Raw genomic sequence first — 12,092 nt, 5'->3', positions numbered from 1 at the left:
ATTAGCAATTCTTTTAGAACATGCAAGAATGAACAGATGGGCCAAAATTTTTAATATTTATTAATTATTAATATTTACTAATTATTAATATTTACTAATATGGATCTTCTGAAAACAACCTGTTTCTGAATGCAGCTCATTGGCAAGAACAAGTTGCCCATTTCCTGCCCAACATGCAGCTCTGGATAGATTTTAATGATTTCTGTGAAAAAAGATTAATTCATTTGCATGGCAGGAGCAGAAGTGGGAGGAGGGGAAGGGAATTCTGCTGAAAAGTATACTGATAGCATTTCTTAATGTTTCAGTCAAGGTCAAATGTACTTACTTCCAATCTTCTTAGATGGATTTTGCTGTCTAATCTTGCAAGGGATTTTGATGATCTTTGAGCAAGTTATTTCCTTGCCTATGAATGTTCTTACTCACAAATTACTAACTGAAGCAGGGAAGGTCCGTGAATATGTGGACAGTCTTTCATAGCATTTGAATTTCACTGCTTTATCCATGAGTATTTGTTGCTTTTTCTCAGGTTTTTCATCTGTTAGGGGGAATGCAAATTCTGCATGACACAAACTGTGATATTTGAAGATAATAAGAGATCCTTATTTAGGGGAATTGGCAAGTGAGAGATTTCTGGGACAACTTGTTGAAGAACTGTAGGTATTAACAGCTGGGAGGCAAAAGCTCATTAGAAAATGTAATTGATTATTGTTGAGCATGAAGATCCAGGAGAACATCATGTTTCTGTTCTCCTGTTCTTCACTGTCTTCCTGATAGCACAGATCTGTAGGACTAGAGGAATGTCAAGAGATCCCTGCTTTTGTCAAGAGCAGCATCAGTGTCACTGATGGCAATTCAAACTGTTCTTCACTAGCTCCCATGACAAAGATCCAAAACGAGCTGCGTACCTGTTCTTTTATGAAGTCAACCTTCATAACTAAGATACACCTCTTTTGTTGTCACCAGCTGACCAGGTGATTAGTTTTTTTTGTTTTCTGTGAAGATCGGAAAAAATTGTCTACCTTGTGCATTTTGGGAGGCTGCTTCTTCCTCCAATCCTGCAACCTCTTTGTATCAAGGGTCTGCATTTACTGGTCATCCACATATCTCCAATGAAGAAAATTGAGATAATTTGATGGCTTTGTTTATGAAAGTGATGGAATTGAGAGAATCTTTATTAAGAACCTAGTCATGTGTGATTAGTCCAAATGCTTAGTATTTGAGTTTCTTAAAAAGTGCAGAGCAAAGTTGCAGTGGTTGCCTGGAACACAATGTTGGCTCTGATTTTTCAAATGATCTCTTAGAATGACATTCCTCTGAACGAAAATAGAGACTACATGTGATTCATGTAAGCCCATCTCGACTCCTTTGACATTATTGCTTTAAAAATAGGTATACTAATGTATGCAATGCATAAAAAATGAAATCAGGGGCTTTTACAATGGCATGTGTAACAAGCTGGAGTACTAACACTGTTCTTCATGGATGCTCCCTCAACTGAATTGGCTGATGCATCTCATTGTGTTCATGGAAACACTTCTACTTTCTCTCTGGCTCCATCTTGCCATGAAGTATCTTCTATTTACAAGTCTTACGTGAGTTTTTTAAAAGCTTGAATTGCAACATTCTTTCTGTAATAAACCACAAGGAAAACAAATGCTGCCACATGTTAGTGTCTCACTGAAGCTGATGAATATTTGAGCTGCTGTGGCCCTATTGGCACCTTCTGAAGATGGTGAGCCAGCTGGCTCAAAACTAACCAGGCTGCAAAAAAATGGTTCATTTCTGCCTGATTCTACTCAATGAACCAGGTAAATTCCCCTCTATGGCTGCTGACGCCTCATAAAGGAGGGACCAGAAACACGTAGCTGGGGACAGAAGAAAAGGAGTGGGACTCCAGCAATCTGGGCTGAAACTGGTTTGAGCTGCTGTGAAACGGCTCCAATGGCTTTTCAAGTTCTTTTAAATCATTTGGCAGTTTCACTCTTGAGATATTTAGAAATGAAACGATGGATTAGGAGCTCTTTCCTTTTATCACTCTGCAGTTTCTGAGCTAATATCTCTTCATCAGAAATAGTCTTAAAGGTCCTTAGTTCTACATCAGTTGTCTCAAGCTGAAGTCCCAGGCATATTTTGACAGTTTGCCCACTCACTTGTATTTGAATCCTGAATGTTTGGAGAACTCAGGCATATCCAGAGAATTTGCCTGCATAAAATATCACCAAATGTAAAATAGAAATAATATTCTTTTTAACAATAAATGCTATTAATTTATGTACATTCTAGCAACCTTGTCTGAAAGAGCTAATCAGTTGCTTCTCTCCTGCTGAGAACCATTTTATGCTTGGAGGATTGTAAAATCCTACAATTTTCTGGTGTTGCAATAGGATTTCTTTCTTGGCTCCTTCCTTATGAGCATACATTAAATTGTAATGTCATTCATTAATATAAATAAGACATCACAGCAACAGCAGATCCCCTAAATTTCATTGATCACATGCAAAAATGTTTACAGCTGTCAAACACTGTCCGTTGTTATCAGAGAAGGAGCAGTGCAGTCATCCCGTTTGTGCTTTGCTAGTCCCATGTCCCTTGAGCAATAGCTCATGAACTTGAGTAAATTAAGCTGATAGCAAATATATTCTTTGCATGAATAACTTACATGCATCTTCTCAAACAGCCATTCTTCAGTGTGTGAGACATTTCAAAATCAGGGTTATTGATGCCATTTCCAACTTTTTCTGATTGTTTCTTTGTTTCTTACCATCATGTACTCGCTTCTAGTCATTCATCAGCTCAATGCTTTAGAGATTCTTCTGCTATCAATTCTGATAGACAGTGACATAATCCCTTACCATTTCTGGGACAATTTAGCAACGTGGGCAGTGAGACTATGCCTTTGTCTCATATTGACAGGCAATCCTACACTAGGTACAGTCACTTCAAAGTTTTGGTTAGGCAGGAGTACAGCCTCAGTTTTCCTGCCATACCGATGCAGTATTTTCTTGGCAACTGCAAATGCCTGAGAGTCATTGTGTAAATCCTGTAAACCCCATGTATCTCCTGGTGATCATGCAGGAATATTTTATGTTTCCTCGTGCTCTTCTCTAAAGTCTCCATGAAAAATTGGAGAAGTGCTTTTGATCTTTCCAGTCTAAATAACTCCTATAGTTTGTTTGAAACTTTTTGCCTCTCATTTCCCTTCTGTGGCTCACACCTCTCTTAGAGTGCTATAAGTCTTGTGTCAGCCTAGATTGATGGAGATGTATAAGATCAAAACATAGAAAGAGTGGACATCCAGCAAGTAAAAATGAACTGTTGTGCAATATATTTTACTAAGCTCATCTCAGTTGTGATAACCTAGAGAGAGTTATCTTTCCTGCTGTTGGCACGCTGGGGAGACTGAGGGATGAGAGCCTAACAGCAGCTGTTGGCCTCGCACTTTGCCCCTTGGATTACCCTTGACTTGCATCATTGTCCAGGCACAGAGAAATGTGGGAAGCAAAACAAGGCCCCAAATACAGAGTTATGTATAAAATGTGTGTGTGTCCTTGTGCATGTCTCTGTGCATACACCCACAGACACAGTTAAACCTTCTCTGAAAGTTTTAACCACTTAATGATGGTTAAATCCTTTGTAGGAGGATTTTTAATACTATTTGAAGGTGTATATATTAACTTAATACAAATGTATTTACATCTTTTAGGGCATAAATAGTTCTGTGCAAAAAGCTGATCCTTTGAGATCGGTGACAAAGGAACACCAAGAAAAGAAATCATCTAACTGCTCCATTGGTAGAAGCACGACACCAACTGGCAGGAGGACTCCTCATCAGGGAAGACTGACACCTTTTGAACCAGACAAAGTAAGTCAGTAGCAAGGTCTATTTAAATTGCCTTTATTTTCATTTTATGACATAATTCATAATCTGTATTGGGATCCTGATCGCCACATGGCTGCTGCTTGGTCTTCTTTCCCTGGAACTGCAGAATTTTTGTCAGAAATTATCTTAGAGACTGTTCATACATTGAATATTCATACATATTTAGACACCTGCAGGCCTGAGTATGGGTGTATGCTCTGAAACCTGCCCCCATTGCCTCAGAAAATGTTCAGGGGTGATCACGTGCACCAAGCATTGGGGGACTGCAGGGGCCAGTGGTTCCCAGGGAGGCCAGGGGCTTGGAGCACTAGAGGCAGCTCATGGAGTCCAGCAGGGCAGTGCCTATCCCACGGCCCCAGCCAGGGAGGAGGGCAGGCTGGGGATGCAAGGGAGGGCCAGACCAAAATCCCCATTGTCAAAGCCCATAGTGATGAGACAGAGCTGGGGTCATGACAGGAAGTCATCCCATGGGTCAGGGCTGGGATTTGGATCAGTGAGGTGTATGGCCAGGCACAGACATTACTGCAGTGCAATCCACCATGGAGCAAATGAAGTGCAGTTCCCAAGAGAAGGGATGGGGGAAGTGGGGGGACTTAGCCCTGTTTTAGACTTATTCCAGATCTTCCACCCTCCTTTCTTACTCCACAACATTCTGAACCAAGCTTAGACACCTGCACAATATCCACACACAGACAGCTAAACTCCTAGGAAGGAGAAGTGTACAGCATGCTCTTGCCATATCACTGATAGCTCCCGTGTTAAAGTGAAGCACGACTGTAGGCCAGGGCCTCTCCATTTTTCTTCAGGTTGTACATCAGCTCTGTCCTACTGGAGGAAGGTATAATGGTAGGAAATCACCTGGAGCTGTCTCACATCTGAGTGGTTGTTTTAAGGAGCCCAGCTCATCTTCCTGTGTAAAAGGTAAGATATATGGAAACTTCCTGCCTGCTTAAAGTGGTCTGCAAATGACTTGGAGACACTGGTCCCCAACTCTTGACTCACAGAGAATGTCAGTCACTAAAACACTCCTATGATTCTTAGAAGTATTGCCAAATTTATATTTTACAAGAGAGGGAGAGAAGACTGTGCTGTCACCTACTTACTCACTGAGTTTGTTGTCCCAGAGGTTCAGGAGGTGGGAGAAGGGGTGTGGACTGCATTTCATTTTGGTCCAGGACAAAGCACATTTGGGAAGATGGACACATTATCAGTGTAAGAAGCAATGTGTTGCAAGATCTGAGAGACAGCATCTTTAAAAAGCCTGAGATATGTATGGAAATGTGATTCAGCAATTTTCATATGCTTTCAATGACCCCTTTTTCTTTGATTTTTCTTACAGGGACACCTTTGCCCGTTTCATATAGCTCAGAAGACACATCCCTCTCACATAACCACAGCAATGACACTTGCAGCTTTGCACCCTGCAAGAACAATGAAGAAACAGAGGTATTTTGCCATGCAACTCTATAAAACAGGGTTACAGTGAGTCTGTGGTATTAGTTTTAATATACAGCATGCTAACTCCCATTCATTTGGGAACAATACTCTCCTGGCTTTATTTTTTTGCCTTTACTCATTATATAAGTGCAGTCTTTAAAACAATATTTCAATGGCTTTCAAATAATAGGATAGATGTCTTTATCAATATATTTCTGCACAACTCTTGAACAATAATAGATTTATGTTGTTAGTTAATATTTTAATTTTGCCTCAGGAAGAAGAAGCTCTTAAAAAGACAGAAAAATTGCTAAGAGCTCAGAATAAAGTGGCTTTTGTGACTACACACAGGAGAAGTGGCATAACTGCATGTGGCAACAAAGTATCTACAGACAGTTCTCCTGCTTCTCTGGATGCTCAAACAAAGGTTTGAGCTACTTATGATTCTAGTTCTTACATGAGCAGCAGCTGTGTTCTTTCCATTTTTGAGCAGAAATAAAACACACTGAGAAAAAGAAAATATTCTGTTCCCACTTCCTATGCTATGTAGCAGACACAGCTTTAGGGATGGATCTGGGAACTTTGAGCATGGCGTTTATAGCTATTTACTGAAGCACATCATTGTCCCGTGGGGAGCAGTTCTCCCTGTTCCTTTGGATCCCATAATTCAAAATTCACCACATCTTCAAACTGTAATTAACATTAGCTTGTAACTGCCCCGGATGCTGTGTGCCAGATGTCACTTAACTTAAGGCTCCTTTACCATGCCAGACTGCAAAGAGCACTCCTGGTAATGGTAAACTGGAATTATAACATCCAGAATAGCCCTTAGTTACACAGAGAGCACTACCTAGCAGCTAAGAGCCATGTAATTTGTTTTGGAAGAGTGACTCTAGCTAGTACAAGTACCTTTCCTCGTAAATCAGTAAACCAATACTCAGAGATAGTTCTGCTCTCTGTTCCTGGGTTTATTCTCTCCATTTTTACAGCATAACTTTGCCAGAATGCACTTTTATAATCTCATTTTTGGACTTCTGTTTTGCTACTTTTGCTTTGCAAACTGAAGAAAACTATAATTAATATGCAACATTTCTAGTTGCAGATAAAATATGAAAATTCATTGCAAATACAAGGCAATACCAGAAAGAAGGGAATCTTTCCTCTGTGTGGAAAAATAAATAAGTTTTTTGCACAGTTGTTTTAAGTTAACAAACATATTTTTAAAACATTTCTGTTTATATAACTGTGATGTTTTCATAATGTAGCCTCCAAAATCAGTATTATCTAGAAGGTCAATGTTACATCAAGAAAGAAGAAAGCATGAGGAAGAGGTGCAGGAAAAAATAGAGTATCATGATGGAAAGGTGAGAGAAAATAGCTTTTGTTTTTGGGGCGGGGGGGAGATATTCCCTTTTGTGGGAATTCTGATAAAACTGGAACCATATGACAAAGCTGTAATGCATCTTCTGATTGTTTACTTCTTTGGACTTCACCAAATGAATTAAACTATGCTGAACAGAACCAACTGTTATAGTAACACCAGGAAAACTGATTAACCAGAGGCTATGCTGGGTATGAAGTCTTCTCTGACTAGTGTATTTTTTGTAGAAGAGCACACTAATGGAATTATTGCCTGCTGTGAATAAGAAGTCTCAAGCAAATTTTCAGGTCTGTGCATGCAGCCAAAATGAATTCTGTAGTACTTAATGTCCATCCAGGTTTACTTGGAAAGAAATGGTTCTTAAACTACTGTGTCATCAATCTCTGTTAATACATGAAGTTCAATCATTTTGGTTCAGACCATCCAGAACCAGGTATCTCAAGTGACCTCTGTGGAAGATGCACAACCATATATGAAATGAGTCTGGATCATAATTTACTAAGGTTGGTCAGGAAAAAACCCGACTGTCTTCCCTATTGCCACAGGGCTGTGCACCTAATTTTGCTTAACATTAAAACAAAGTGGTGGGGTGAGAACCTGAAACATGTGCTACAGGTAAGTTCATCTTGTGAAAAGAAAATGTCTTTCGATTAAAACAAAGTGGTGGGGTGAGAACCTGAAACGTGCTACAGGTAAATTCATCTTGTGAAAAGAAAATGTCTTTCGCCTCTTACAGACAAATGAGTCAAAATTAATGCCTGTTCTGCAGAGATAACTTTTGAAATACAAAGATATAGCATGATGTCCTTCAAGCTCCAATTTAATTGGAAGCCAGTGCAATGCTGCTCATTTCCTTTGACTTAATTTACATTGGATGCTCTGTGTGTTTGAAGGTAGAAGAGGTGCTTTCTGATGGACGCCGAATCCTCACTTTCCGCGATGGTACTAAAAAGGAAATTAGTGCTGATAAAAGGATGACAACGATTAGCTTTTCCAATGGAGATGTAAAGAAGATCATGCCGGATCAGAGGGTGGTGTGTAACTCTTCATTTTCTTCAAGGAAAATAAAATTATTTTGCAGTAAGGTTCTATAATTTATCTTGATCTATCAATTCTGGGAGAAACTGATGAGGAAGGGTGTTGGTTTAACAACAGTGAGCAGTGAAACTGCTTCATCCACAAAGAAAAAAGTGGAAAAGTGTGAAGGTAACAGTGAAAGAAGGAACAAATGTGTAGGTGGCCAAGCAGGAGACTGAATGAAGGCAAGGGGCGTGGGCAGCCATCTGAAGAAAGGACTGGTTTTTATACATTTGTGGAATAGGTAGTACAGGGGGTTCTTCCCTGTCATCATTATGTAAATATAAATAGTTAATGTGAGCTAAAGTGGAAATAAGTGAGGCCTTGGCAGCACTGGGTTTATTTTAAATTAATAGTTAATTAATAGGAGGAGAGCCAGAGCAAAGAGGTGGGAGGATGACTCTCCTGTTTGCACTGTTCTCCTGCACACTACAGAGATGAAAGTAGCATCATCTAGACACAACCTTGAGTGTGAATTAGAGGAAGGAACAGCAATGTGAACATAGCGACTTTATGCGTGGCAGATGCAGCAAATGACCTTCAAATGACTTTTTAAAGATGGTTTACTTTTGAGCACATTGTTGTGGTTGAATCTGCTTATGCAAATATTGTGAACATGCTGCTATCATCTCACTCTCCTTCCAGATTTATTATTATGCAGATGCACAGACAACTCACACTGCTTATCCAGATGGCCTGGAGGTGCTGCAATTCTCTAATAATCAGATAGGTATGCAAGAGCTCATAAACGTGAGTGTTTGTGCAGATTTATTTCTGTTATGAAACTGTGGTCTGAATTCTGACTCCAGCAAATTGGGTATCTTCTTGCCATTTCACATTTAGTATATTGCATTTCACTTTTAGTATATTCCATCACTTCACCACTTCAAAGCAAATATAATAATGGAATGTAAACGTAGGTCTTCCAATTCTGCTTATATGATTATGTGATTCTTTCATTTCTTTTACCAGTATTGTGGATATAATTTCCATCCTACACTACAATGTCCAAAAAAAAAATCCTGACTTAGCTTTGTGTAAAGCAACCTGAAAGAACACTAGACAGACTTTTTGCATCTTCTTTCCACAGAAAAGCATTATCCTGATGGCACACAAGAAATTGTGTTCCCAGATCACACGGTGAAGTGCCTCTATAGTGATGGACTGAAGGAAACTTTTTTCCCAGATGGCACAGTAGTAAAAGTAGAAAAGTAAGTCCTGTGTAAACAACGGGAACTAGGCTTTGGACACAGGTACAACAATACTGACATTTAGAAATGTGGCTGGATTTTGCATAGTTGGGAAATTTCCAGATGAAGTGAAAAAGAATTTGTAAAATAATTTAATTTTTTTTTTTTAAGAATATGGCACTGAAAATTCACTTCCACCTTGAATAATAGGTGACCACTCACCACAGCCGAAATGATTGTGAAATATTCCTCATTTAGTTCCATGTAAATTTACACTGGCCAGAGCTGTTGGGAGATCACCAGTTGTCAGTGTTAGCAATGTGGGTACTAAAGCACTCAGGGTGAGGGCTCCTGAGCTCTATTCCCAGGTGCTTGGCTCCCCCTCTAATATTGGGCAAGGACTGAGATTAGGTCAGTCGGTTAGAGCATGGTGCTAATAAACACCAAGGTTGTGGGTTTGACCCCTGAATGGGCTATTCACTTAAGAGCTGGACTTGATAATCCTTGTTGGTCTCTTCCAAGTCATATTCTGTGAATCTGTGTTGTCTCTCTATTCCTCCATGCAAGATCAGAAAAACAGCAACAGGACTCACATGTCTCTTCTGACGAAGAGGAAGGAGCAGTGGTAAAATGGATTTTCTGGATTTCTTCAAAATGCCTTGAGATTCCTGCATGAAGTCATGTACAATTCAGATCTCACCATCCATTAGCTATTATACTATGTGTTGGAGTCTTTTTATGAGACCAGATTTCTAATGCCATCCCATGTAAATCTTGAGGTTTTCCACTTGACATTATTTTCTAATTTGATTGAGTTACATTAGACAACTCTGTGAGACAGGTTAATAACAGACAGTGCTTTCTCATCACTTCATTCATTGCTGTTTCTTTCAGGAATGGAGATAAAATCGTGGTATTCAGTGATGGCCAAAGAGAGATTCACACTGCACAGTTCAGGAGGAGGGAGTACCCAGACGGCACCGTGAAAACTGTGTTCTGCAATGGCAGACAGGAAACCAAGTACTCCACTGGACGAGTTCAAATCAAAGATGAGGAGGGTAATCTCATCCTAGATAAGAAGTGATTCCTCCCTGCAGGGGACTGCACTGTACATATGCAGCTCAAGGCGTTTTCTTGGCAGGCCAGAACTGTAAGGAAGATTTAACTTGGGAAAATGAATGGATGGATCTGTAGGGTTGAAATTACTTTGGCTCAGCAACTGGTGCTTAGACTGGAATAACCCTACCTGAATGAAATGTCTCTTGAGTGAGAGGAGATGCAGTCACACCTTCCTTGTGTATTCAACATTAAAATAAATACCTACAGTATTTCTCATCAAATTGTTTTTTTCAGGGTACTGATCGCACTTTCCCTATTTTTTCTGCAATTTGCTATGAAAGTGACTACAATTAAGAACTATGGCATAAGAACCTCAAATAAGAACCAATAGTTCCGTGCTGTCATATGCTGACTAAAGTAAATCTACATAAAGTTTTTATTTCCTCAGTTAATTATCACAAAAGGTCTGGAAGTGATTAAGGTTTTCAGTTTGTTTGGATTTTTTGGAGCAGAATTTCCCAGCATGTATGAGGGCTTATCATGAGCTGGACATTAGATCAAAACCTGAGCAGGAGTGGGGTGAACAGTCACAGCTCTGGATGTCCCTTCCAACCAAAGTTATTCAATAATTATACGATCAAAATCTAAAAACTCTGCCTCATGCATTTGAAAATAAAATGCAATGTTTGTTCCATCCTAGTAATTATTCTGGATCAAAGATCTGGATCTTCTGGATCTTTCTTCTTCCTACAGCAATCTTTCCTCTGTGTTGCTTTGTCTTTGAAATAACCTTTCCCACTACTGCTTTTATTCTTCCTGTAGTGCAAAAATATTTCTGGTCAGTGCATCTCTCCACATGTAAGGTTCTTTGGATGGCACTTGATACTTAGAGGGATTAATAATTTATCAGATGCTGCTTTCAACTGCCTTCCCCATAGACTGCTTGTCAGAAAACCATAGAAGAGTTTGGATTGGAAAGGACTTTAAAAATCATCTAGTTCCAACTCCCCCTGCCATGGGTAGAGACACCTTCCACTAGACCAGATTGCTCAAAGCCCCATCCAACCTTCAACACTTCCAGTGAAGTGAATTTTTCCATATCACTGAAACTCTTCTCTTGTAGAGCTCAGCTCATTACCTGCCCACTGACTGAGATACCAAATTATCTCTTTATGCCCTTCAAACAAGTACTCTCCCATGGCATACTGCTTTGGCCTTTTCTCACACCTAAGTGCAAAAATTGCAACATTATGGAATTACTCACTCTTCTCTTCTGTTTCCAGGGGCTCATACAATCAAAAAATCACCACTCAAATTGCAGAGCATCTTTCAAAGAAAGAGCAAGAAGCATTGCTGATATTTACCATACACATGCTTCAGTTTATCAATTTAATTATGAGGCTGTGAGCATCCATGCAGTTTGATATCAGCTTGTGTAATGATAAAATTGCATTGTTTTCCCTTAACTGCTTCATAACACTCCTGCTTTCCACTACTGAAATATTTAATATATTTTATTTGTTTTTTAAAAGAAAACTTTAATCAAAATGAATTCAAGGCATCATTCTTTTCCATGTGTTTCACTAAGAATTTCAGTTTGTGCTACCTTATGCTGACCAAAACAAATCTATGTTGATTTTTTTTCTCAATTAAGCATCAAAAAAAATTGAATGTGGCTAGTGTTTTCAGTTTGGCTGGGAAACTAGATATGATACCAATGTTTTATAAAGAACCATTGTTTTTATTCCCAAGAATTCCTTTAACAAAAGGTCCCTGTTCTCCGCTTAAAATGCTGACATTCTTTTTGTTTCTGTAGTAAATCAGAAAACAGGCTTTGTTCGGAGCTTTTAGCCTTAAATCACTGTTTGCTATTCAATAACCTGTCACTGAATCATAGAATTCTGTGGATAAGTAATCCCTCCTAATTGTAAACTAAATAAAGAACAATTTTGTTATCACACTTCTTGCTCCTTGCTTAATTAAGCACTCTTGATTCTACTTGCAGGAAGCATTTTGGCTATGGAATAATTTGGCCCACGGTCCTGCAGCTGTGTGACAGACACATGGG

At 39.3% G+C, this 12,092-nt stretch overlaps 1 protein-coding gene and 1 long non-coding RNA gene across 3 annotated transcripts; both read left to right on the top strand.

Annotated features, from left to right (window-relative positions):
• Nucleotides 1–3,505: 3,505 nt before the first annotated feature.
• Nucleotides 3,506–7,341, top strand: LOC108449551. Of its 2 annotated transcripts, XR_001865746.1 has the most exons (4): nt 3,506–3,862; nt 4,687–4,801; nt 5,220–5,326; nt 6,583–7,341. It is a non-coding gene; the product is annotated as an uncharacterized LOC108449551 (long non-coding RNA). The 2 variants fall into 2 exon arrangements; XR_001865745.1 differs by having other exon boundaries at nt 5,220–7,341.
• Nucleotides 7,342–7,380: 39 nt separating this feature from the next.
• LOC108449550 (centromere protein J-like) lies at nt 7,381–11,956 on the top strand. The gene is made up of 4 exons (XM_017745933.1): nt 7,381–7,732; nt 8,421–8,505; nt 8,866–8,986; nt 9,860–11,956. The coding sequence occupies exons 1-4, from the start codon at nt 7,538–7,540 to the stop codon at nt 10,047–10,049; spliced, it is 591 nt and encodes a 196-aa protein (XP_017601422.1). The 5' UTR covers nt 7,381–7,537; the 3' UTR covers nt 10,050–11,956.
• The last annotated feature ends 136 nt before the right edge of the window (nt 11,957–12,092 follow it).

The sequence above is a fragment of the Corvus brachyrhynchos genome, unplaced genomic scaffold (genome assembly GCF_000691975.1).
Source record: "Corvus brachyrhynchos isolate BGI_N302 unplaced genomic scaffold, ASM69197v1 scaffold70, whole genome shotgun sequence".
NCBI lineage: Eukaryota > Metazoa > Chordata > Aves > Passeriformes > Corvidae > Corvus > Corvus brachyrhynchos.
The sequence above is the reverse complement of the archived record's forward strand: the minus strand, read 5'-3'. Positions and strand labels throughout refer to the sequence as shown.

Bases quoted from the DNA above. Each gene is read 5' to 3' on its own strand.
- LOC108449550 (XM_017745933.1), top strand. From the start codon at position 7,538: ATGCTGCTCATTTCCTTTGACTTAATTTACATTGGATGCTCTGTGTGT. The intron at 7,733-8,420 runs GTGTGTAACTCT...CTCTCCTTCCAG, and splicing joins TCATGCCGGATCAGAGGGTG to ATTTATTATTATGCAGATGC. The intron at 8,506-8,865 runs GTATGCAAGAGC...TTCTTTCCACAG, and splicing joins ATTCTCTAATAATCAGATAG to AAAAGCATTATCCTGATGGC.